Source organism: Neofelis nebulosa, chromosome 17 (assembly GCF_028018385.1).
Source record: "Neofelis nebulosa isolate mNeoNeb1 chromosome 17, mNeoNeb1.pri, whole genome shotgun sequence".
NCBI classification, from domain to species: domain Eukaryota; kingdom Metazoa; phylum Chordata; class Mammalia; order Carnivora; family Felidae; genus Neofelis; species Neofelis nebulosa.
In genome coordinates this window covers 12,588,734-12,616,168 of record NC_080798.1, presented here as the reverse complement: position 1 = coordinate 12,616,168, position 27,435 = coordinate 12,588,734, and the positions used below count along the sequence as shown (strand labels likewise).

At 42.8% G+C, this 27,435-nt stretch overlaps 1 protein-coding gene and 1 long non-coding RNA gene across 9 annotated transcripts in view; one reads left to right on the top strand and one right to left on the bottom strand.

The window, feature by feature from the left end:
- The first annotated feature begins 2,274 nt into the window (after positions 1-2,274).
- LOC131500224 (zinc finger protein 226-like) lies at positions 2,275-16,196 on the top strand. 8 transcript variants are annotated; one of them, XM_058709069.1, is made up of 6 exons: positions 2,275-2,436; positions 2,954-3,001; positions 8,571-8,627; positions 9,725-9,851; positions 10,695-10,787; positions 13,995-16,196. In XM_058709069.1, exons 3-6 carry the CDS (start codon positions 8,613-8,615, stop codon positions 16,178-16,180), a joined length of 2,421 nt encoding a protein of 806 aa, XP_058565052.1. In that variant the 5' UTR covers positions 2,275-2,436; positions 2,954-3,001; positions 8,571-8,612; the 3' UTR covers positions 16,181-16,196. The 8 variants fall into 8 exon arrangements, with proteins under 8 accessions (XP_058565052.1, XP_058565054.1, XP_058565058.1 ...); XM_058709070.1 differs by lacking the exon at positions 2,275-2,436 and adding an exon at positions 2,495-2,620; XM_058709071.1 differs by lacking the exon at positions 8,571-8,627.
- A 144-nt stretch (positions 16,197-16,340) lies between these two features.
- The window catches only part of LOC131500234 (uncharacterized), a 19,467-nt gene continuing 8,372 nt past the window's right edge, over positions 16,341-27,435 (bottom strand). Inside the window, exons 2-3 of the long non-coding RNA XR_009256197.1 lie at positions 25,687-25,729; positions 16,341-17,142 (exon numbers count right to left, since the gene is read on the bottom strand). This is a non-coding gene — a long non-coding RNA (uncharacterized LOC131500234). The remainder of the gene's footprint in view (positions 17,143-25,686; positions 25,730-27,435) is intronic.

Here is a 27,435-nt window from a genome sequence, read left to right as displayed (position 1 = left end):
TGAAAAATAAAGAGAAGGTATACAAATTGGAAAGGAAGAAATAAAATGGTTGTTACTTACAATTAACATGATTTTTTAAGTTTACTTATTTTGAGAGAGAGAGAGAGAGAGAGCGAGCGAGCAAGCAGGAGAGGGGGCAGAGAGAGAGGGAGAGAGATAGAATCCCAAGCAGGCTCCATGCTCTCAGTGCAGAGCCCAACTCGGTCCTCAATCTCAGGAACCTTGAGATTATGACCTGAGCGAAAACCAAGAGTCAGTCCCTTAACCGGCTGAGCCACCCAGGCACCCCACTTAAATTAACATGATTAAGTGTATAGAAAGTCCAGATGAATGTGGTGTTAACACTGAAATTTATAGATGAGTTTGGCAAGTGAAGTTTCTGTCATTTCATCAAGTATTACATATATACATATACATATACACATATACATCTATATATTTCACAGAAATATATGTACATATATACATATATATTACATATATACGTATATATACATATATATTACATATATGTAATATATATGTATATATATGTAATATATATATATATATATATATATATATATATATATTGTTGTTGTTGTTGTTGTTGTTAGAGAAAGTAGTGCAAGCAGGGGAGAAGGGCAGAGGAAGAGAGAGAATCTTAAGCAGGTTTCACACTCAGCTCAGAGCTGATGCCAGGCCTGATTCCATGACCCTGGGATCATGATCTGAGCCAAAATCAAGAGTTGGACGCTCAACTGACTGAGCCACCGACACCTCTACAAATATATTTTTATAAAGGTGTTTACAGTATCATCATAGTATCTCATGATGTTCTCTTTAATTTCTGATACTTGCTATTTTTCATATATGTCTTTTTTTTTTTTAATTTTTTTTTTCAACTTTTTTTTTTTTTTTTATTTTTGGGACAGAGAGAGACAGGGCATGAACGGGGGAGGGGCAGAGAGAGAGAGGGAGACACAGAATCGGAAACAGGCTCCAGGCTCCGAGCCGTCAGCCCAGAGCCTGACGCGGGGCTCGAACTCACGGACCGCGAGATCGTGACCTGGCTGAAGTCGGACGCTCAACCGACTGCGCCACCCAGGCGCCCCTCATATATGTCTTTTTAAAAAATCATTCTCACCATACTTTTATCAATTTCATTGCTTTCCCCATGGGGTGATCTTTTGACCTTCTGTGGAAGGCGGGATCCACTTAATTTTGTTGGTACTTCGCTAATCTGCTCTTATTTTCTTCTATCTGCTTTCTTTGGTTTTGTTATTCGTTAATTAAATTTCTGAGATTAGTTTTTTCCAGAGGGATTTTCAGCTTCTCCTCTATTTTAATACATGCATTTAAGGCTCAACATTTCCCCCCTATGTGTGTATCTGTTAAAATCTCCAGTTCCAACTGAGTTTGAATCTTTCTCTGTCATAGTTCAATTTTCGCTTTATAAAATACAAACTGAAGTTATTACTTTCTGGTACCTTGAAACTTTTATCATTACGAAAAGTGGCCCTATGCCAAGTAATGTTTTTCCCCCTTAAAGTTCACTTGGCCTAATACTGATATGACAAATTTTATAATGATAGGAATAATTTGAGGCTTAGGATGATGACCGACATCTTCCCGTACAAAGGATTTCCACTCGCTTCTGCAAGGGTCAGAAGATGCCAACAATTCACTTTCATGCAGTTTCAAGGACTGAGCTGATTTAACGTTTGCCAGTGAAGGCCCAGTTTCCTTTTGCTCCTATTCCTATGGTGGAGCTCTTTGGAATTTACTAGGAAGCATCTGTGGTTTAAAAAAAAAAAAAAAAAAAAAAATTTACGTGCTTTAGTCCCTTGAGCATATCGAAAGTGCTACTTAGCTTCTCGGCTTTTCGTGAACAGAATCTACACTCTTCTAAGTGCTGAGATGACGTGCTAAAATGGCAAGGCAACTGCAGGAGACCCTCGCAGGGATCCCTGGAAGTGAAATAGAATAGTCGAGCACTTCCGCATCAGGGGCGTGGCTTTGTCTGTTTTCCGCTACGACCTTAGGCAAAGGGTAGTCTGGAGAGCCTTGTTGTCACCGTTGCCGCAGGGCGACGCAGGTTGGCTCCTGCGGTCTAGACCGCCGTATAGTCTCGCACTCCGCAGCGACTGTAAGCCCCGGCTGTAAAGGTTTTTCCCTGCGGCATTCTGGGAAGTGTAGTCCAGGAACTCCGAGTAGTCGCAGGTACTTCCATTCAACACGGTGGTGCTGGTGAATTCTGGGAAGTGTAGTCCAGGAGCTCCGGTGACCGCAGGCACTTCCGCCCCATGAGGACGCCGTAGCAGCCATCTTTTCTCTGATTGTAGGGTTTCGGGTCTGCTGTTCACGACCCGTTCAAACTTCCCCGGAACGCCCCCGGGGCCAGCAGCCACCAGCCTTTCACTGGGAGAGAAAGAGGAGCAGCGGCTAAAAACGGAGGTTAGATGGCCGAGGGGGTGTGATTTGCGTTCTCCTGGGCGGAGCTTCTTCGCGTTGGGGAAGTGCCCGGGATGGGGCGGGTTCTGGTTGTGCTTCCCCGGGTTAGAGGGTCTCCCGGGCTCTCTGCACCTGTGTCCTGGCTCCCCACCTACGACCACCCCCTCTTCATGCGGTATCGCATTGGGTGAGTTACTTAATCCCTCTATGTCTTGGTTTGCTGTTTTGTAAAAGGGGAGTAAAAGTAATACCTTCCTAATACAGTGCCGTGGGGAGAAAACCAAGAGAGCACAAGCAAAAGATTTAAAACTACCTGGCGGGAGGGTTGCGGTTATAAATACTACTGTAATTATCCGAGAAGCGCCCGTTTTTCAGACTCTGCGAGCCCAGGATGCTGAATTGTCCTGGACTCCTGACCTTTTTTTGGAAGGAGAGGGTTGCTTCTAGTTGATACCGGGGAATGTGATTTATTGGGAATGGAAAGAATACTGGTATTTCACAACCTCCTTTCCTTCCCCAGCCCTGACTTCTCAAAAAGCACTGCAGGGAGGAGGCAACAGAGCCCCACGTGAGTAGGACTTGCCATTCTTCTACCAAGATAGTCACGTAAACTGGAGAAAGTGTGGGACACGCACTTGGGCATGGGTGATGATTACAACTGAGCCTTCGTTGCAGAGTTCCGTTCTAAAAGCTTTACACAGATGAACACATTCCCCCCTCACACAATGGCTCTTTGAAGTACTGCTGTTTTTCCTACTTAAAAAAAATTTTTTTTTAAATATTTTTAATTTACTTTTGAGAGAGACAGAGCAGGAGCAGGAAGAGGGGAAGAGAGAGAGGGAGACACAGAATCCGAAGCAGGCTCTATCTAGGCTCTGAGCTGTCAGCACAGAGCCTGACACGGGGCTCGAACCCACGAACCCTGGGTATGATGACCTGAGCCAAAGTCAAATGCTTCACGGACCTAGGTGCCCCCATGTTTTTCCTACTTTAAAGATGAGGAGAGACTGAGGTGGAGAACATAGCCCCATTTGTCCATGGACATCCAGGTAGTAGGAGGCAGAGCGGGACATTCTGAAGCCATCACCTGAGTTCATGAATCTCTTTGATATATTCTCCTTGAGCATAAGGGACTGGCTAGAATCATTGTGAAAACATTTTGGGACTTGACTGCAGGGACCTTGAGAGCAAGGTTTAGGGTATTCTAAGAATTTCTTACATTTTTTTAAACCGTTTTTTAAGTGTATTTATTTTGAGAGTGGTGCGCGCAGGTGGGGGAGAGGGAGAGAGAATCCCAAGCAGGCTCCCTGCTATCAGTGCCGAGCGCAGCTTAGGGCTTGATCCCACAAACCATGAGATCATGACCTGAGCTGAAACCAAGAATCTGATGCTTAACCTACTGAGCCACCTCGGTGTCCGAAATCTCTAAAGTAGGTTTTTGGTCTATGTCATTTGTTTTAAATAATATACATATTTTTTAATTTTTAAAAGCTTATGTATCTGAGAGAGAGAGCAAGCACAAGTTGGGGAGGGGCAGAGAGAGAGAGAGAGAGAGAAAATCCCAAGCAGGCTCTGCACCGTCAGCACAGAGCCTGATGTGGAGCTCGAACTCACGAACTGTGAGATCATGACCTGAGCGAAAGTCAAACACTTCACCAACTGAGCCATCCAGTCGCCCCTAAATAATACTTATATCATAGAAGTAACCTAATCATTATGGAAAATACAGAAATGCATATAAATACAAACGTTAACTACCCATAACCTTGGAATGTAACAGTAACAACAACAACATTTTAGCCTGTCTGGTTGCTCTGTGTATATTTGTGTTTAGTGGAGGTTGCTTTCTTTGGGCCAGATGGGATACTGCCGTGCTCCTGAAACTGTGGCCCACAGAGCAGTGGCCTTGGCATCACTTGGGTAGAAATGCTCATCCTTGAGCCCCTTCCGAGACCTTTTATTTAAACTTTCTGCCCATGGGACCCAGGAATCTGCATTCCAGCAAGGTTCTGGGGAGATTCCTGTGCACGTGAAAATTCCAGAAGCTCAGGAAAAGGCTCTTGTCTGGAAGCTGAGACCTGGAAAATGGACCTTGCTGGAGGTCACAGATAAAACTGAGCTGGGTGCACCATAGCCCCGCTCAGTCCAGTGATTTCTCCCCCTCCCACCCCCCACCCCCCCACTCGTTCTTGTCAGCTGTCGTGTCTGCTTGGAGTGTATTGACTTGAGCAGAAGGCAGCTGGCAAGTGTAGAGTCAAACTGGAGGGGACTGGAGGATGTGTGTACTTTGGGGAGTGAATTTGTTGCCATCTTTTGTAATAGAGAAATTCTTCCGGAAGTTTGAAGATCAGCTAGTAGTTACTGTTAACATAAGATATTTTTGCGATAGTCACCTTTATCAGAACTACTGCTATTATTACTATTCTTTTTTTTTTTTTTTAATGTTTATCTTTGAGACACAGAGCGTGAGTGGGGGAGGGACAGAGAGAGGGAGACACAGAATCCGAAGCAGGCGCCAGGCTCTGAGGTATCAGCACAGAGCCCGACGCGGGGCTCGAACTCACGAACTGAGAGATCATGACCTGAGCAGAAGAAGTCAGACGCTTAACCGACTGAGCCACCCAGGAGCCCCATTACTGTTCTTATAGCTATGACTATTTCCTATTTTCTTTCACTTTTTTTTTTAATATGTTTTTTAGATGTTTATTTATTTTTGAGAGAGAGAGAGAGAGAGAGCCGGGGAAGGGCAGAGAGAGAGAGAGAGAGAAAGAGAGGGAATCCCAAGCAGGCTTCACACTGCCAGTGCAGACAGAGCCCGATGCGGGGCTTGAACTCAGGGACCGCAAGATCACGACCTGAGCTGAAATCAAGAGTCTGCAAGGACACTTAACCGACTGTGCCACCCAGGCGCCCCTCACTTTTTCTTTTTATGTACCTTCAAACTTCTAGAAAAGTTGCAAAAATAGCATAACGAAGTCTCATATCTTCATCAGATTCATCAGTTACTAACTTATATTTTGTCTATTTGCTCTGTCAGTGAGTGTCAGCCCCAAACCACCAGGGACGTGTCTGTAATCAAAGCATTAGGTTGGTTTCAGCTTGTGGGAAGCAAGGAAGCCCCCACACCCAGGGTGTCTTGGTAAGAGGCCATTAAGTGGGGCTGCTTACAGGGTTTTTGCCTTGTGTTAACTGAGTTGGGGAGTTTTAAGCAGTGAGAGTTTGATCTGGTTTGGATGCTGTCAGGAAGCAGAAGCAATTTGATGACTGAATGTTGTAATAATTTTTGTCTAGTAGATGGGAGAAACAAAATGAGACTGCAGTTGTCACTATTAATAAACTAGTCACTCACGTTAGCTGGGGGTGGGCTACAACAAAGAATGTCTTTGTGTCTGTGTTACAAAGTGTCTCATCCTTTTTAAAAAAAATTTTTTTAAATGTTTATTTATTTTTGAGAGTGAGAGAGCACGAGCAAGGGAGGGGCAGAGGAATCAAAGGATCTGAAGCAGGCTCCAGGCTCTGAGCTGTCAGCACAGAGCCCAACGCGGGGTTTGAACTCCTGGACCATGAGATCATGACCTGAGCCAAAGTTGGACGCTTAACTGACTGAGCCACCCAGGCGTCCTGTGTCCTGTCCTCTTCCTGTTGATCATGATCACTGAGTGGCCCTGTCAGATTCTCACTGATCGGTGGCAAACACCAAGCTCTAGCTGTTTGCTGCTGTTAGCTTTCAAGCCCCCCCCCCTTTTTTTTTCTCTTTCACAGCTTTATCATACTTGTATATTGTTATGTTTTTTTGCTGAACCATTTGAGAGCGAGCTATAGACTGATCAATATGGAATTAATTATGATGGTAATGTACTGTTATCTAATCCACAGTACAAATTTCAGTTTTTTTCAGTTCTTCCAAGAAAGTCTTTGAGAGCAATTTCCTTTTTCTAGTTCAGGGTTCAGTCCTGTGATATGCGTTGAACTTAGTTTTTGTTTTATTAGTCTTTATTCTAGAATGATTCTGGGGCGCCTGGCTTGCTCAGTCTGTAGAGCATGCAACTCCAGATTTTGGGGTTATGAGTTTGAGCCCCTTGTTGGATATAAAGATTACTTAAAACCTGGGGCGCCTTGGGTGGCTCGGTCAGTTGAGTGTCTGACGTCGGCTCAGGTCATGATCTCTTGGTTCGTGGGTTCATGCCCCGCGTCAGGCTCTGTACTGACAGCTCAGAGCCTGCAGCTTGCTTCAGATTCTGTGTCTCCCTCTCTCTCTTCTCCTCCCCTGCTCACATGCTGTCTCTCTCTCTCTCAAAAATAAACATTAAAAAAAATTTTAAAAAACCTTGGGGCACCTGGATGGCTAGTTGGGTAAGCGTCCGACTTCGAGTCACGTCATGATGTCACAGTCCATGAGTTCAAACCCCGCGTCGGGCTCTGTGCTGACAGCTTGGAGCCTGGAGCCTGCTTCGGATTTTCTCTTTGCCTGTGTCTCTGCTTTCCCCCTGCCCCATTAAACATTAAAATAAACATTAAACATTAAATGTTTGAAAAAATTTTTTAAAGGTTACCTAAAACAAAAAGAATAATTCCTCAGACTTCATTTATGTAATTTAGATGATGGTATTCTTGAAGGATATTGGCAAATTATTTTGTAGAATGTCCCTCTTTTTTGGTTTATCTGATATTTGTTTACGATTTGATTCAGGCTGTACATTAGCAACAGGGATGCTACAGAAGGCAGTGGTAAGGCCACCTTCTTGGTGCATCACGGGAGGCACCTGTCAACTTGTTGGTTTGACCCAACTGTGCTGGTGTCAAATTTGTTTTCTTGGGTAAGGTGTCTGCCAGGTTCCTGTTTTCCCTTTTGCAGTTAATATTTTATTTATTTATTCCCAAACTTTCACCATTTTTTGGCATCCATTGATGATTTTCCTAACTATCTTTCTTTCATTCTACTTTTTTTTACCTTGCCTTCTGCCAGAGGGGGAACTTTTTCTTCCTACCTAGTTATTTCTTATACATTCCTTTATTTGTAACAGTATGGTTACAACTCAGATGTCTGTCTTTTTTATTTAAATTAGGTCAGGACTGTCAACCTATTTTTTGTTGTAGAAGCTTGGGTTTTATTAGTTTTCTTCATCTCCATGCATACTTGCCAAAAGTGCACTTCCTGCTTAAAAAGAAACTTCACTTGGGGTGCCTGGGTGGTTCAGTGGGTTAAGCATCTGACTTTGGCTCAGGTCACGATCTCACGATCCGTGAGATCCAGCCCTGCTTCAGGCTGTGTCCTGACAGCTCGGAGCCTGGAGGCTGTTTTGGATTCTGTCTCCCTCTCTCTCTGCCCAGACACTCTCTCTCTCTCTCTCTCTCTCTCTCTCTCTCTCTCTCTCTCTCTTTCTCTTTCAAAAATAAATAATAAACATTAAGAAAAAAAGAAAGAAACTTCACTTATTTTTGTAACTTTTATAAAAAGTTGGCCATGTCTCTCTAAATATTGTCGTTGAGGTTTCAAATTATTAGGAAGACAACCGGAGATGTGGAGCAGTTAATAAGACTCTCACCCGACAGAGCGACAACCTTTGATCTCTGTGTATTTTAACAATATTCACTCGGTAGAGAGAACCTAAACTATAGAATCTTATTCTGCAGAATGTGTCCCTGCATTTGCAAAGAAATAAGGAACTGGCAGGGCTCTGGGAGCTTTCCACCTCTTCCGTGGTCCCAGGACGTTGGTAGCGTTATTCTCCCCCACTTGCACATGACAAAACCGAGGCAGAGAGATGTTAATGATCTGCCCAAGATGACACTGCTACTGACTAGCCTAGCCGGGATTTCAGCCCATGCACACTGACTCCAGAGCCAGCTCTTACTGGTGCGGTCTCAATTTATATCATACCCGGGATAAGAATTCCTACAGCGGAAGCTGCAGGGGCACTGTGGTGGAGCCATTTTTGTGGTTGGGCAGGTGTTCCTTGAACTACTGTGGAAGGGATAGAGGGCACGTATCTGGTATACATGTCTCATTCTGCTTGTGAAGCTTGTTCACCTGCGCCGTGCCGAGGAAGGAGTGTCCTTGCTGATTCACAGTGAGCCGTCCCCTAGGTTAGTGACGTACCTGACTGATTGCCACTGACTTCTTTCTCCTTTCTCAGTCTGTCTTCCTAGGATTCTGTTTCTCCAGAAGGAAAGAGAAAATGAGCTTGTTCAAGGTGAGTACGGCTTGCCTTTTTTGCTGTTAAAAATGTCCTTTTAGTCCTCCAAGGCTGGACATAAGTTCTTCTCTCTTTAGTTTTTATTTGTCTTTTAAATTTGTTAAAAAAATTTTTTTTTAACACTTATTTATTTTTGAGAGAGTGAGTGGGAGCTAGCGGGAGAGGGGCAGAGAGTGAGGGAGACACAGAATCCGAAGCAGGCTCCAGGCTCGGCGCGGTCAGCACAGAGCCCCATGTGGGGCTCGAACTCGCAAACCACGAGATCATGACCTGACCCAAAATCGAAATCAAGAGTAGGATGCTTAACTGACTGAGCCACCCAGGCATCCCCATCTTCATTTTAAATATAAAGAAAAGGGGTTGGGAAAAAGGTACCTGCTTAAGTTCACACAAGAAAACCAGGGATCTGGAGGCAGAGTGTGGTGTTCAAGTGAAGACAGGTACAGGAGGAGAGAGTGTTTCATCCAGGGACCTGGCATGCCCTTTGGGTTATTTCCACATAGAATGCTACTCCTCACCTGATCCCACCTCAGTGGGACGGCAGGTGCCATCAAACACTCCTGCGGCTAAACTCTTAAATGTTTCTGGGGTAATTGGCAACGTTAGTTAAAAAGTAAAACCTTTTTAGTATAGGATGCAGCGATTCAAATCCTAGGGAGTTTGCTTTTTATAGCGTTCACTGAGAGGGCCGGGTGAATAGACAAGCTTTCCTTTCCATAGCAACACTTTTTTTTTTTTTTTTAAGGTTCTGTATTTATTTTGAGAGAGTGTGAGCGGGCTAGGGGCAGAGAGAGAGGGAGAATCCCAAGCAGGTTCCGCGTTGTCCGTGCAGAGCCTGATGCAGGGCTTGAACCCAAAACGCTGTGAGTGAGCTGAAATCAAGTCGAATGAGTAACCGACTGAGCCGCCCAGGTGCCCCTCATAACAGCACTTGTGACAAGGCTGCGGGAGATCCACATGTGGCACTGGTAGGGTAGGAGCGGCGCTGGGAAACCTACACATTGTTCAGGGGCCAGAGCAACTTCCCCCCCATCCTTCCCACCTCTCGCAGTGGACATCGGGTGTAAGATGGAGGTCGTGTGTGTTTGTCGTAGGAGGCAGTGACGTTCAGGGATGTGGCAGTGGCCTTCACGGAGGAGGAGCTGGGACTGCTGGACTCTGCCCAGAGGAAGCTGTACCAGGATGTGATGTTAGAAAACTTCAGGAACCTGGTCTCCGTGGGTGAGGACAGCCCCCCTCTGGAGTATCTATGTGACCTTTGGGGGCTCTTGAGATGGTTCTCTGAGTTTGGGGAGTGAACTTTTCCATTTCCTACGGGACATAGGATGTCTCTGGTCTTTGTGAACGGGATCTTTCAGGTCTTCTTTATTTGGGTTTGGTAAAGAACTATAAATGGACTATGTATACTGCTACGCTTTGCCTATTCGATTTCAGATTTCACTCCTATCCCATTAATGCATTATTAAACTGATTTATTGAGGTCTGTGAGCAACTTTGAATGAAATAAATAAGGTAGAGGATATCAGCTTCTGAGGACGCATTGCAGCAAAAACTGGCTGAGTGCAGGAGTGTGTGAGGGCCAGTGGGAGGGATTTAGTGAACATGGACATTGGTCAGAAATAGAGCATTCAAACGTTGTTTCAACAGTACATATCTTTAGGTATGCATTTGGGTCATGAAATAAATGCTATGTATTTAGCTTTTGGGTCATGATTTTAAACAGGTTGGAAAAACACAGCTTTCGATACCTCGAATATGCAGTTGGAACTCAAAAAGTTTCCAGTAAATTTTAGCCCTCGTGTGTTCGTTCTTTGTTTTTAATTTTTTTTTAACGTTTATTTATTTTTGAGAGAGAGAGACAGAGCAAGAGTGGGGGGAGGGCAGAGAGAGACACACACAGAATCTGAAGCAGGCTCCAGGCTGTCAGCGCTGAGCCCGATGCGGGGCCCGAACTCATGAACTGTGAGATCATGACCTGAGCCGAAGTTGGCCGTTTAACTGACTGAGCCACCCAGGCGCCCCTCTCATGTGTTCGTTCTAACTCGTGACTTTGCATGTTCTTAGGACACCAATCCTTGAAACAAGATAAATGGCGTATAGAAAGAGAAGAGAAGCTTTGGTCGATGAAGACTGCAGCCCAGATGGAGAGAAATGTGGGTAAGAACCAAGCACGTGTGAGTTCTGACAGTTTCCTGACCATCCTTGTTGTTTCTCGCCACCCCTGTGCTGTTGTCCGTGTCCAGTTGCCACAGCTCTTTCCTGGATTGTGTGACTCCTCCTACAGTCTGTTCTTCAAGTAGCAGCCAGAGTGATCCTTTGTAACTTCAGGCCAGGTTAGGCTAGTCTTCTGTTCAGAATTCTCTTATGGCTTCGTTTACGTAGAATGAGAACCACTGACAACAGCCTCCGGAACGTCCTCTGTGGTCTGCCGTTCATCCCCCACTGCCTTTCCGAATACATCCGTCCTCCCTCTTGCCCCATCTTTTCTGCCTACAGCGTCCGCTCTGCCGTTCCCCAGACCCGCAAAGGAAGCTTCTGCCTCAGAGCCCTTCACTCGTTCTCCTCTCTGCCTGGAATACCCTTCCACCTCCAATCCTTCAGGCCCCTTCTCTCCTTCTTTTGGGTCACTCAGTTTTAATATCATGTTTGGGCTCTGACCACCCTGTCGAAAATGCCTTCCCCTCTCTACTCTCTGTGCCCTGCTTTATTCTGTGTCTGAGCCCTTGACCTCACCTCACATATATTTTTGTTCATTGCTTATTACCTTTCTCTCCTCACTGGAGTGTAATTTTTAAAAGTGGGGGGATTTTTCTGTTTCTTGTTCACTATCCTTAGTGCTTAGAACAGTCCTGGTACATGGCAGGGGATCTGTAAATATTTGTTGAATAAATGAATGAGTTCCCGTAGAGGGAAACCTGCCTTCAATGGAGATAGCTGATAGGCGGTGAACAGATCCACGTGAATAGGGGATATTGCAAACCAGTTTTTGTCTTTAAATGAATTCCTGACCTAATTCCGATGTTTCTGGTGCCCCTGGTATACGTGCGTGTGCATGTGTGTGTTTGCCTTTCTGTACAAATTGACCCGCACCAACTTGTACAGAAACCTATACAGAACCTGCAGCACTGTCATTATAACCAAACTGAATAACATTCTTTTCCTGTGACTTTCCATTAGTAGCAGAGCATATTCATTTGGGGAGGAATTGTTTTTTTAATTGTGGATTCTTCTGTCCAGTTAGGCAGCTCCTCCATAGAAGGGAAAATATTCAGTTTCCGTGTCTCTCGTATCATAGAATGAAAGGTCTCAGAAAATAGCAAGCTTGTGAGTTAGCCTTTCCCTTAAAAGATTTGCCCAACTGCATCCCATTTGCTGCTTCCAAAATCCACAGGTATAATAAGAAGTGGATCTTAACGTTGTTACCTCAGACATTGTGTTTGTGTATGTATTTAAATGTATGACTTTTGAAGGCGTTTCGTATAATGACACCTTTATTGCTTGCGATGATTCTCTATTCGTTTCTGATCTGTTTCTTCTAAATATTGTAAGCTATGGAATTGATTTCCCAGCTCACTAAGAAACCATTCTTCACTTTGAAAATTGTTCTTGTTGAAGACCAATGGATCTATATCCACAATTTTTCCACGCTGTCTTCAAAGAGTCGGCATTCGTCCCTGGCCTCTAAATTTGATTCTTACTTGGCAGGGTAGTGTGGGGAGGGTGATTAGGGTATATTTAGAGAGATAGTACAGGGGCGCCTGGGTGGCTCAGTGAGTTAGGTGTCCGACTTCGGCTCAGGTCGTCCATGATCTCACGGCTGGTGAGTTTGAGCCCTGCATCGGGCTCTGTGCTGACAGCTCGGAGCCTGGAGCCTGCTTCGGATTCTGTGTCTCCCCCTCTCTCTGCTCCTCCCCTGCTCATGCGTGTGCGCGCTCTCTCTCTCTCTCTCTCTCTCTCTCAAAAAATAAAAACATTAAAAAAAATTTTAGATAATACAAAAGTCTCAGAAGGATCTAGTGCATAAGTCTTCATGCTTTTCTTTCTTTAGCACCTTTGATTTTCTCCTCAGTACCCCCTTGGTGTACTGCTGCCTCTGGTGCCGCCTTTCACTTTTCTTAGTAATCTGTATTTACCCGTCCTTTTCTTATTTCAAAAAATGTTTTATTTTTATTTTTTTTAATTTTTATTTACTTATTTATTTAAACATTAATTTATTTTTGAGAGACAGAAAGAGCATAAGCAGGGGAGGAGCAGAGAGAGAGGGGGAGACACAGAATCTGAAGCAGCCTCCAGGCTCTGAGCTGTCAGCACAGAGCCTGATGTGGGGCTCGAACCCACAAACCGTGAGATCATGACCTGAGCCGAAGTTGGACACTTAACCAACTGAGCCACCCAGGCGCCCCTCAAAAATTTTTTTAAATGTTTATTTTTGAAAGAGAAAAAGAGCACAAGCGGGGGGCGGGGGCGGAGAGAGAGGGAGACACAGAATCCAAAGCAGGGTCCGGGCTCCGCACTGTCTGCAGAGAGCCTGAGGTGGGGCTCAAACCCACAAACGTGAAATCATGACCCGAGCCAAAGTCAGTTGCTTAACCGACTGAGCCACCCAGGTACCCCTTATTTCAATTTTTTTTATTTTAATGTTTATTTATTTTTGAGAGAGAGAAACAGAGACAAGAGTGTGAGCAGGGGAGGGGCAGAGAGAGAGGGAGACTCAGAATCCAAAGCAGACTCCAGGCTCTGAGCTGTCAGCAAAGAGCCTGATGCAGGGCTTGAACTCAAAAACCATGAGATCATGACCTGAGCCGAAGTCGGACACTCACCCGACTGAGCCACCCAGGTGCCCTTTCTTCCCTTACTTCAAATACTTGTAAAAGTTCTTTGGCTCCTCTGTCCTGTTCACACTTAAACTGGGATTTATAATTCTAATTCTTATCATCATCATCATCATCATCATCATCATCATCATCATCTCAGACCTCAAACTGGGATTCATCTATGCATGCGCTTCTCGAGTGCCTGCTAACTGCAACGCACTGTCAAAAGCTGTCAACACTGCAACACGCTTGTCCTTACTGATCATGCATTGTGGTGGGAAAGACATGTCATTTCTGACATGATTTAAATGGTATGTCAGATGGCAGTAATTTTGTTTCAAGTAGGTTTCATTGATGCTAAGCGGTTGGGAGTTTAATGGACTACCTCTTGGTTTCTATCAGTATATAAGCCAGAGTATTTCATACGTGGTGAAAAGATAAGCCGGACCATCCTGAGGTTCAGTAAAGTCTTGTACTGTGTCCTAAGTGTGAAATCTTGACTCTGAACAGTGCTTTCACTTGTCCTCATGTCTGAATTCTGTCCCTATAGGAGGGAACAGTCAAAGTGAGCTGAGGACTCTTCAAGACAGAGGACCACGTGAAGAGCTTTCCTGCTGGCAAATCTGGCAACACATCGCAAGTGACCTAACCAGATGGCAGAACTCCATGAGAAATAGTTCTCAGTTTCACAAGCAGGGTGATTCCCCCTGCCAGCTTGGAGCGGGACTGTCTATTCAAATTTCTGAAGATGAGAACTGTATGCTAAATTGTAAAGTGGCTGGTCCCAGTGGTACTGAAAACTCAGAGTTTCCAATTCTGAGAGTCCAGGACTCTTGGAGGAAAACGTCTTTGACTGAGTCGCAGAGTTATCAGAACAGATATCAGCAAATGTCCATGAAAAATCATCTGTGTCGGTGTAAACGAGATGTTGACGCGATCGGTTGGATTTCACATCCCCTTAATCATGGAATACACAGAAGTGACAAATCTTATTGCCACGATGATTATGAGAAAGACGGCGTGAAGGTTTCAGCATCGAACCAGGATAGTGTGATTCACACAGGACAGAAACCTTACCGATGTAATGAATGTGAAAAAACCTTCAGTGACCTCTCCACCTTTGATCTTCATAAACAGTTACACTCAAAGGTGAAGCCTCATACATGTAGTGAGTGTGGGAAAGGCTTCCGTTATAGCTCAGTTCTTCGTATTCATCAGAAAGTTCACATGGGACAGAAAGGCTATACGTGTGGTGAGTGCGGCAAGGGATTCAGTCAGAACTCACTTCTGCAAACCCATCAGAATGTCCACACTGTAGAGAAGCCATTCAGGTGTGAGGACTGTGGGAAAGCCTTTGGTCGTAGATCAGCACTTACTGTTCATTGCAAAGTCCACACAGGAGAAAAACCTTATAGTTGTGAGGAGTGTGGGAGGGCCTTCAGTCAGGCCTCTCATCTGCAGGACCATCAGAGGGTCCACACTGGGGAGAAACCATTCAGATGTGATGCGTGTGGTAAAAGCTTCAGTCGGAATTCACATCTTCAATCCCATCAGAGAGTCCATACAGGAGAGAAACCATACAAATGTGAGGAGTGTGGGAAGGGCTTCATTTGTAGCTCAAATCTATACATTCATCAGAGGGTCCACACAGGAGAAAAGCCCTACAAATGTGAGGAATGTGGTAAAGGCTTTAGTCGGCCTTCAAGTCTTCAGGCCCATCAGGGAGTCCACACTGGAGAGAAATCCTACATATGTAATGTGTGTGGTAAAGGCTTTACTCTGAGTTCAAATCTTCAAGCCCATCAGAGAGTCCATACAGGAGAAAAACCATACAAATGCAATGAGTGTGGGAAGAGCTTCAGGAGGAACTCCCATTATCAAGTTCATCTGGTAGTCCACACAGGGGAGAAACCCTACAAATGTGAGGTATGTGGGAAGGGCTTCAGTCAGAGTTCATATCTTCAAATCCATCTGAAGGCCCACAGCGTGGAGAAACCTTACAAGTGTGAGGAATGCGGGCAGGGCTTCAATCAGAGTTCCCGACTTCAGATTCACCAGCTGATCCACACCGGAGAGAAGCCACACAAATGTGAAGAGTGTGGGAAGGGATTCAGTCGTAGAGCAGATCTCAAAATTCACTGTAGAATCCACACAGGAGAGAAACCGTATAATTGTGAGGAGTGTGGGAAGGTATTCAGGCAGGCCTCAAATCTTCTGGCACATCAGAGAGTTCACAGCGGAGAGAAACCTTTTAAATGTGAAGAGTGCGGGAAGAGCTTTGGTCGCAGTTCACACCTGCAAGCCCACCAAAAAGTGCACACTGGAGAAAAGCCATACAAGTGTGAGGAGTGTGGGAAGGGCTTCAAGTGGAGCTTGAATCTGGACATGCATCAGAGGGTCCACACAGGAGAGAAACCCTACAAGTGTGGGGAGTGTGGTAAGCACTTCAGTCAGGCCTCAAGTCTTCAGCTGCATCAGAGCGTCCACACCGGAGAGAAACCGTACAAATGTGATGTGTGCGGCAAGGTCTTCAGTCGCTCTTCACAGCTACAGTCTCATCAGAGAGTTCACACAGGGGAGAAACCTTACAAGTGTGAGACCTGTGGTAAGAGCTTCAGCTGGCGATCCAACCTTACCATTCATCACAGAATCCACGCCGGTGATAAATCTTATAAAAGCAATAGGAGTGGTAAGAACAGCAGAGAATCTACACAGGAAAATAGTTGCATAAAATAATGTTTTAAAAAGAAAACCCCAGTGTCCCGTGAATTCTTCCAATCATAAAGTTCAAAAGAACTTGTTTGTTTCACTAAAGTCAGTGTTCAGCCCCAGCTTAACATATCCCAGTAGTCAGGAGGCCACGCAGCAGAGAATGCTTGTGGGTTGTATAGCGAAGTACAGTTTGAACTTTGAGCTTTATTATTAAATACTATTCAGGGGAGAGGCTTTGGAAAGTATGAGTTTTATCAGGCCTTGTACAAAAGTCTGATGGACATGCTAGAATGAATGCCCATTAGAATGTAAGCTCCATAAATGCAGCGACTTGTTCTGGATCTGCAGAGTCTTAACATGCTGGGGACTTTGGAGGTGCTCATTGTTTGTTAAATTAATGAATGGGGGAAATGGTATATTTGAAAATTGTGTTGAGATCACCTCCGGAATTTCACAAGAATTTATATTCAGAAGAGGTGACCTAAAATCGGCCTTAATAAAATTAGTTCAGGGAGACAGTTGAACTGTGACCACTCAGTACTGCAGTCTGTCCTGGTAGTTTGACGTTGCCCTGTTGTGATGAGCTCCTGTCTTCTCCAGCCTGTCATCAGGTTGGGTCTTATCATTGGACCTTGAACTTAGTCTGCATAAAATCAATACAATCCCAGACAGTTACCTTTTGTGACAGCATAGACCAAAAAATTGCTGATCTTACAATAATAAGACCATAACACTGTCGATTATTATTTTCAAGAAGGTCAAAGCAGGGGTTTAAGTGTCAAAGTTCCACTAATGACACACATCTCTTAGTAAATGTTGAATTGATCATTGGTGTCTTATTCTCCATATTTCCATCCAGACTTTGACGTCATTGCCTTCTAAGGGTTTTAGCATTACTTTCATCAAAACTTCTTGGGTAGAGAGGCTATTTGAAGTAGATTACTTTTGTCAAGTTCTCTATCCCATTACTGCGTCCTCTCCCCACCCTGAGAAAGAAGGAAAGAAAAATTATTTGTTGGAATTTGAGAATTTCCTCAAACACATTGACCATTGAGGCATGACTGACTTTCACGCTTTTTCCTAGCAGTGGATTGAATAATTGCTTTTTTGTTTTGAAACTGGTCAGTATTTATCAAAATGTAGAATGTGGAATCCCTTTGATCTGGAGACGGTAGAATATGAACTTACGCTTTGGAGTTTCAAATAGAAAAGGTCAGTAGCACATCAGTGCTGTTAACTAAATTTTTTTTTCTTTAACATTTATTCATTTTTTGAAAGACAGAGCAAGGGTGGGGGAGGGGCAGAGAAAGAGGGAGACACAGAATCCGAGGCAAGCTGGAGGCCCTGAACTGACAGCACAGAGCCCGGTGCGGGGCTCGAACTCACAAACCGCGAGATCATGACCTGAGCTGAAGCCGGATGCTTAACCGACTGAGCCACCCAGGTGCCCTGTAACTAAATTTTTTAAAAGTGGAAATAAATGTTCATCAGTAGGGATTTATATAAATATGTTTTGATATACAATAACGTTCATTAAAATGATGGCTAAGGCTTAAAGCCAAGACAAGAATGTAACAGTTTAAGGCAGTTTAGGGACATCAAGTACCTTAATCAAATGTGTGTGTGTCTATGAATGTGTTAATAATGCATCCAGTCATGTGAAGGGATATTTATGTTATGTAAATAGTGGCAAGGAAGATTCTCAGAGATTTTATAGTATTTAACTCAGATTTTTTGTTGAGCATCAGTTTTATAGTAAAATACTGTTATTTTACAGCAGCAGAGTAAGCTATGTAAAATATAATTTTAAAAATTTCTAAGAACATTTCTCTTACAGTAAAATCATATCATCATGTGGCATGTAAGGCCAAAATTAAGGAATAGAACCCTGGAAATCAGTTGTAAAAAGAAAAAAAAAATTCTGTAGTCCTTCAAAGATACAGATACATACAGTGAGCGTAACTGTGTATTTGTAATTAATATATTTGAAACTTAGGCGTAAATCCATGTGGCTTAGAAGATTCTAGTATAACTACAACAGTGGAGATTTGTACATCCCCTACTTCTTGTCAGACTTCCCTACTGGGTGAACGGAATCCCACAGTACTGGCTTGCTCTGATTGGGGTGGTAGCTGGCTCTTTCCAGACACCATGAGACAGAGAACCTTGAGCTGTGGGAGAAAGGGGATGATGAAAAACTTGTTTACGGAGCAACTGGGCAAATCTTGAAGATGGAGAACGAAAGTACATCTGTTTTGAGGTAAAATTTAACAAAGATTTCCTAAGGAAAAGATGTGCATAGGGGAGCATCTAGCATGATGGAAGCAAGCTGTGTGAGCAGGTTTGAATATCATTTCTACTTAGTCATTTTACTGATTTTTAATGCTTATTTGGTTAAAGGGCTTTGCTCAGCAATGGAGATTTTGTGTATGTATATATATATATATATATATATATATACACACACACACACACACACACATACATATATACACACACACATATGTATATATGTATATATACGTACATATATATACATTATATATACACGTATATGTATATATAATGTATATAATGTGAAAGGTTTCCAAGTTGATTTCTTGGACCACACCTTCACATGCTATGTGAAGTCCATGCTGCCTCAAATTGCATTAGATATGAGAAATCCTAGGCCTTGCATGTTTTGTTTTGTTTAATGGATACCAGGATAGCCTGTCATTTCAAGGTAATTTGTAGTTTAATGGGTTAAACCAAAGTTTGGCAAGGTATTGAAAGCTTTATTGGAACATAGCAACGCCCATTTATATATCATCCGTGACCGTTTTCTCACTGCAGTGACACTTTAGTAGTTGTGACAAACACTGGCCCACAAAACCTAAAATACTGAACTTTCTGGCCCTATACAGAAAATGCCTGTTAATCCCTGTGTTGAACCAAAGACATTTGTCTCCCATACCTGGAAAGACTACAAGTAGAACAGAACTTAAACCTGGTTCAGTCAGGATTTCAGAATGGTTTCCTTTTGATTCTTTATCTGCCCTTCTGGTTGATCTTGTTCTTTTGGGTTGGCCCAAAGATGCTGGTAGCAGTGAACAGGTAGAAACCTGTTTCTTCACAGTCAGTGAAAGAGAATTTCCTTTGTAATACTGGGTAGTTCACTACTCTCTCCCAGTGTGCCTGGTTCCTCTGACCTTGACTCCCATCTACATAAAGATTAAACCTCTAGCTGTGTATCCAGTTCCATTGGTTTTTGTAGGCCATTCGGTTTCAACTCCCACTTGACACCATGGGCCCACACTCATGGCCTCTGGAGGATTTTCCTGTCTTAGATTTGAACTTGGCTACATATTAATACTTTGAGGGCTTGTTGTAAAGAGTTGGCTTTTTTCTTTTTCTTTCTTTCTTTCTTTCTTCTTTCTTTCTTTCTTTCTTTCTTTCTTTCTTTCTTTCTTTCTTTCTTCCTTTTTTTTTTTTTTTTTTTTTTTTAACAAAAAGGAGACCCAAAGTCAAATTCAGTAAGCAGCTGAATGATAACACATCGATTCACAAACTTGTAGATTCTCTTATGGTACAGAGCATCAAAGGGAAGGACTAGAATCCTGAAAAATTGAGGAAGAAATATATGGGTAGATCCCAACAAAACAGAGGCCTTTGATCTCTAAACTTAGGTGAGCCTCCTTTGCCATTAGAAGGAAGCCTTTTTCTCTCTTCTGATGTAGTTTTTTCTTGCCTGAAGAACCTGTTATGATCTCCCCCAAGATGGGTTCCTTGCAGGAAACTAGATCCTTAAGACTTTTCTCTACTGCCTCTCATTTTTCTAGACCTGTTAATCATAACTAAATCCTTGCAGGGAAGGGGAAAGTAGTGGGAGTGGAGGGAGCCATCAGGTATAAAGTATAACCATGAGGAGACGCTATACCTTGCCAAAATATTTTTATATAATTTGTATCAATAGAAACCTGAGAAATTTATATGGTTGTGGGTCTTAAGGGTATGGAATCAGGCGGAAGTAATATAATATTAGAGTAGGGTGGATTTGGGGGGTTTTTTTAAATTTTTTTTTTAACATTTATTTTATTTTTGAGACAGAGAGACAGAGCATGAATGGGGGAGGGTCAGAGAGAGGGAGACACAGAATCTGAAACAGGCTCCAGGCTCTGGGCTGTCAGCACAGAGCCCGACACGGGGCTTGAACTCACGGACCGCGAGATCATGACCTGAGCCGAAGTCGGCCGCTTAACCGAATGAGCCATCCAGGCGCCCCTGGATATGTTGATATGAGTGCACTGAACATCAATTTCAGACTGAGCATCTGTGAATGCCTTCAACAGTTTGTTCAGTAAAATGACTAAAACCTGAACCTAAAGTTATCCTATATACACTAAAGTCAAAATGCTAGAACTTTATAAGTATGTTGTAAAATATTTTCTCAGCCTTGACACAACTGACATTTTGGACTGGATAGCTCTTTGGTGTTGGGGGCTGTCCTGTGCATTGTAGCATCTCTGCAGCAGCATCTCTGGCCTCTACCCACTAGATGCCAGTTGCACCCCCCCCCCCAACAGCTGTAACAATAAGAAATGTCTCAGGACACTGCCAAATGCCCCAGGGTGGGGGACAAAATTGTCCCCCGCTAAGAACTGCTGTAGAAGGTATACAAAGACATGGGAATGTCAGACTGCTGAAGTGAATTTGTCATGTAAGACCCTCTCAACATAACCCTCTGTGTGCCCTGGGAGGGTTTAAAGAACACTGCCTTTGCCAAAGATTTAAGAAGTTCATTGGTGAGGGGAGCATTGGCAGTCTTGGTGAATGAGTCCATTCCCATTTCCAGAGCATCTTAAAGAACAGGCTAGGTTCCCTTGAGGAAAGCATCTGATATACTGCCAAAAGTATATACCATAAATTGTTCTAGACTTCCTCAAAGTGACTTGCAGCCATATTTATGGAAATGTTGCATTAGATAAGTGGAAATAAGAATACGAAGGGATTACTGGACAGTAGACATGACATTAATTCCTGGAACCTCAAGTGCATTGTGCCCACCAGTTAGTAGTTGGGGCTTATAAACAACAAATAATAACTTTTGCTCAGGTCCATATGTGGTGATCTGAATAGGTCCTTGAACCCATTGTCTGGTTATTTCCCAAGTTCCAGAATGCCGAATTGCAATAGAAATACCCAACCACTGGCAGAATTCTCACATTGGTTCCCTCACCCATGAGACAAAGGCTATTTTGGTAAGAAAGGACAAATAAACACTGTAACTGCCTTGTATGTACCAAAATAGAAAGACAAAAGAAATGCCATATTATTCAAGGGATTCTAGAGATTAGTGCCACAGCAGTATCTTGAAAGTCATAGATAGGAGTCCTGTTACTCTATCATATCCCTCCAGTTTACTCATTAAAAAAATTTTTTTTTTAATGTTTATTTTTGGGAGAGACAGAGACAGTGTGAGTCAGGGAGGGACAGAGACGGAGACAGAGAATCCAAAGCAGGCTCCAGGCTCCGGGCTGTCAGCACAGAGCCTGATGCAAGGCTTGAGCCCACGAACTGTGAGATCATGACCTGAGCTGAAGTCGGATGCTCAACTGACTGAGCCACCCAGGCGCCCCTAATTTACTTATTCGACCTGTGCGAAAAGACAGGTGGATCTTGGGGGAATGACCTGGGATTATTGTAAATTTAATTAGGACTTGACATCACTTGTAGCGTCAGATGAGGTTTTATTGCTGGAGCACGTCAGTCATCTGCTGGCACCTGATATGCAGCCATTACACCAACATGCTTTCTTTTTTTCCCCCCTATACCTGTTCCTATACCTGTTTGAATGTTAGTAAACGTTTAAAGAAGTTGAGTTTCATCTGGTAGGGCCATCGATACACTTTCATAGCTCCAGCTCAGGGCTACACCAACTTTCCAGTCTTCATAGTTTAGTTCCAAGGATTGGCCAACTACAATCCATGGGTCAAATCTGGCTGCCACTTGTTTTTTGTAAATAAAACTTTATTGAAACATAGCCATGACGACTCGATGCATATTGTCCACAGTGCTTTCATGCTAAGATGGCAGAGTTGAGTAGTTGCGACAGAGATCTGTGTGGTCTGCAAAGCCTAAAATATTTACTATCTGGTTCTTGACTGAAATAATTTTGTGACCCCTGATATATATCTGATGACGTATGAAGTGTCTGACAGGTAGGGTCACTGCACGGAGCTTACAGCATATATATTTAGGATTTGGGAACAAAATTAAGCCATTCTCTGCTGATAGCATTAATCCTGAGAAAGCAACTTCTGGGTTTTTCAATCCCTAATTGAAACTATCTGGCCATAAAGTTACCATGTGATGAAGCCATAGATTTGAGTATACCAGCAGCTATACTGGTGCTGATGTTGAAGTGATCCATATGAGGTTGGGCCTAAACAGAAGTCACAAGTAAGTTGCATGAACGAGTGACTCAGATTTCCATAGCTCCAATTCTTGCTACTGTGAGTCCCATCTTTCAACCCATGCCTGTGGCGTCATGAGGAGGTGTCTGTGATCAGCTGAATGAGAAGGGAAAATTTTGGTGCTGTTCTCCAAAGAGAACTACCCAGGCCCCTGCTAGGAATTTGATTACACAAGACCACTTCCATCATGGAAGGGACAGCATTTTGTTTTCACTGGAGAAAAGTTGCTCTTAGATATGGAACTGCCTTTCCCGGTCCAGTGCTTCTGCCAGAAACACCATCTGTGGGCCTCACAAACTGCTTTATTCTCTCTCATGATATTCCATCCACCATTGCTTGTGACCAGGCAAAGAATTTTACAAAAAGAAAAAAGAATTGTAGCAAAATTAATGTTCACAGGATTCACTGATCTTACACGATGTTCCCCGTTAACAATTCTGCTTCAGAAGCTGGATGAGCTGGGCTTCTCAGAATTCCTAAACTCTGATTTCTCCTCCCACATTTGTGTAAAGTCTAATTCCTATTTTTTTTAAATGTTTATTTCTTTTTGAGACACAGAGAGAGGGAGACACAGAATCCGAAGCAGGCTCCAGACTTGAGCTGTCAGCACAGAGCCCGATGTGGGGCTTGAACTTAGGAAAATGCGAGATCATGACCTGAGCTGAAGTCAGATGCTTAACCGACTGGGCCACCCAAATGCCCCAAATCTAATTTCTTTTTTAAAATACACTTATCTCTAAAGTCATAATGACACAACTTTTCTGATTGAACCCTGGCTGATATTGAACCCTGCAGTGTAAGTGCCTGACATTAGCCTATTGATTCCTGAGGCATCCGCTTAAAAAGATACTCATTTTGAATAAACATATTGTCAGCTATATGGCAGTTTCTAGCAAAACAACCAGATAAGGAACTAGGCCACCCACATTCATGAACTTCCCTTTCAGAAACCCTGGGTGACCCTGTCTCTACTCTCCCATCCCCTAATCCCACTTGTATGTTTCAAATAATTAAGTGAACTCTTGTGAAACCCCAGACACCCCACCCTTGGACCCAATTAAACGCAGAGCCCCAGGTCTCAGCTTGCTCTTTCTCTCTGATCTCACTGTGTGGTCCTTTGGCATACCATGTACCCTCCAGGACATGGGAGTTATAAATCTTACTCCTGGTTTTTTGCTGAAGTGTGTCCTGTGATCATAATAACCAATAAGGGCTGGTCCAGCCACAACATTGGCCCCAGTTGGGGAAATGTCTGTGGGGCTCTATACAAGTAATACAGAGTCTGGGCCAGTACTTCAGGCATCCATAACCAAGACCATTACCATCAGTAGGCTCTAACAGACACAACAAACCATTTCTGCTGTTCCTTTTCAGTTACTACCCACCCACCTCAAGTGCACTTCCCTAACTTCTATTACTATTGATTACTTTTCCTTTTGTTTATCTTTACATAAATGGGATTACGTTGTATATATTCTTTTGTGCCCCGCTTGTTTTGCTCAACATCGTGTTTGTGAGCTTGAACCATGTTGCTGTTTATAAGCAATTGTTGACGTGTTTACTGTAGAGCAGAGGTAGGCAAACTACATCCTAGGAGCCAAATCTCGCGTATATTTTGGGATGTGTGTGTAGTGTGTTTATTTTTCTGCTTGCTGGAAGTGGAATTGCATGTCATGGGTGATGCATATATTTAATTCTAGCAGACACTGCCAAACATTTTCCAAGTCACTGAACTAATGTACACTCTCACATGCAAAGTGATAGAGTTATGGTTGCGCCATATCCTTGTCAACACTTAGTAGTTTGCTTTTGGACTTGTTTAAGAATTTTATTGCCCTATTCTAAGGTAACAAACATTCTCTCTTAGGTTTTATTCTTAAGGAGCCCCTGGCTGGCTCAGTTGGTTAAGCGTCTGACTTCGGCTCAGGTCATGGTCTCGTGGTCCGTGGGTTTGAGCCCTGCTTTGGGCTCTGTTCTGACAGCTCAGAGCCTGGAGCCTGCTTTGGATTCCGTGTCTCCCTCTCTCTCTGCCCCTCCCCTTCTTGAGCTCTGTCTCTCTTGCTCTCAAAAATAAATAAACATAAAAAATTTTTTAAGGTTTTATTTTTAAAAGCTTCATTATTTTACTTCTCAAAATTAGATCTACAGTCCTTATGAAAGTTATATTTGTAGATTCTGTGAAGTAGAAGTAAATATACTTTTCCATATGGATGTCCGATTTATGGAGGAACATACATAAAAATACTTCTCTCTCCCTCTATTGCAATGTCTCCTTTTCATGAATCAGATGAAAGTGTCTGCTTTGATCTGGTCTCTATTCTCCTCCCTTTTTTTTCTGGCCGTCTTTAAGCAAACACCACGCTGTCTCAGATACTGTAGCTGTATAATATTATTTAATATCTGATAAAGGCTTCCATTTTGTTGTCTTAACATTATCTTAACTATTTTTAGCCCTTTGCTTCTTTACAAAATTTTATAACTACTGCATCAATTTCCAGGAAAAAAAGTATTTTTTGATGTTTTAAAAAAATTTTTTTAATTTTTGAGACAGAGAGAGACAGAGCATGAGCAGGGGAGGGGCAGAGAGAGAGGGAGACACAGAATCTGAAGCAGGCTCCAGGCTCTGAGCTGTCAGCACAGAGCCTGACGTGGGGCTCGAACTCACAGACCGTGAGATCATGACCTGAGCTGAAGTCAGACGCTTAACTGACTGAGCCACCCAGGCACCCCAGTATTTCTTTTTTTGAGAGAGATAAAATGTAAGTGGAAGAGAGGGGCAGAGGAAGAGAGAAAGAGAATCTAACCAGGCTCTATGCTCAGTGCAGAACTTGACATGGGGCTCAATTCTACAACCCTGGGATCATGACCTGAACAAAACTCAAAAGTTGGATGCTCAATTGACTGAGACCCCCAGGTACCCCATAAAGCCAGGATTTCTATTGGGTTTGCACTGATATTGTAGATCACTATACTAGTTTAGCATATTTTAAATTATGGAATTTTCTATCCATAAATAGCACTACTCGTTTTTAAGCATTTCTTTTGTATATGCAGAAAAACAAAGTGGTTCCTCACCTAATAACACATGCATCGGTAGACTCCAAAAGGATTAAAGGCCCTAAATATAAAGGATAAATTATAAAGTTAATTTTGAAAATTTGAAACTTGGGAGTTTCAAAAGCACAGAAATTAAGACAAAGTTTGTTAAATTGATTTCTTCATCATTAAGGTTGTTTATCCAATGTAGGACACGATAAATGAATTTTAAAAATCCAGTTAGGGTGCCAAGACAACTCAATGGCAAAAGAACAATCTCTTCAACAAATGGCGCTGAGACAATGGATATACACACGCAGATGAAGTTGAACCCCGTACCACACACAATTTTCAAAAACCAACTCAAAATGGATCAAGGACCTAAATGTAAGAACCAAACATTATAAAACTTTTAGCATTAGTCAGGGTTTCTTGATATGACATGGAGGCACAAGGAACAACAATAAAAGATAGATTTATAGGACATCATCAAAATTAGAAACTTTTGTGTCTCAAAAAATACCACCAGGAAAGTGAAAAGACATCCACAGAATGGGAGAAAAAAAATATTTGTTTTCATATCATATATGAAGTTGTATCTCTTATAATGAAGTTATAACTGGAATGAATATATAAAGATCATTTACAATTTGGTAATAAAAGACAAATAGCCCACATCATCAATAAAAAGACAGATGGCCCAATTAAACCATGTGCCAAAACATTTGGGAATAGACATTCTTCCAAAGAAGATACACAAATGGCCCGTGAGCACATGAAAAGATGGTCAACATTAGGAAAATGTAAATCAAAACCATAATGAGATAGCACTCCACATTCATCAGATTGGCTATATACAAAACAAAACAAAACAAAACAAAACTTGATAATAAAATGATTGGAAGTGGAGAAATTGAAACTGCCATACGCTGTGAGTGGAGATGTTTTGGAATGTGCAAAGGCTTTGGAAAATCAGTCCAGCACTTTTTCAAAAGGTTAAATTAGCAGGGCGCCTCGGTGGCTTCGTTGGTTGAGCATCCAACCCTTGATTTCAGCTCAGGTAATGATCCCAGGGTGGTTGGATCGAACCCCACACTGAGCCCTGTTTGGAGCCTGATGTTGGGCTCTGCACTGGCCATGGAGCCTGGTTAAGATTCTCTCTCTCTCTCTCTCTCTCTCTCTCTCTCTCTCTCTCTCTCTCTCTTTCCCTCTCCCTCTTTTTCTCTCTTCCTCCCTCTCCCCTTCACACACGCTTTCTCTCTCTCTTGAAAATAAAAAAGATTAAACTAGCTATTATTTATAAATATAAGTATATGAATATGCTGTGAACCATCAAATGCACTCCTTAGATATGTGTCCTAAGTAAATTATCATACATTTGTATAGGAGTATGGAGACATATCACATCATTATTGCCAATGGAAAACTGGGTATCTTTCATGGAAGAGTAAATAGATAAGATGTTGTGTGTGAATTTTATAAAATAAATTAGATGTATGCTAAAAACATGGACAAATCTTAAAGATATAATACTGAATGAAGAAAGTTAAAAAAATCAATTAAGTTTTATAACACAATACTGACGTGTTTTTGGAGTGATGATGGGGTCCAGAGCCAACGACCAAGAAAGAATTCTTTAGATGTCTTTGGTGCAAAAAGATGATTTTACTAAATAAAGGGGACATGATCAGTGGGTAGAAAGAGCTGCACTGGGGTTGTGAGGAGTGACTGATTGTATACCTGGGAGTTGAGGGGGTGGGTAAAGGCAAGGGGAAGTTCCCAAAAGGA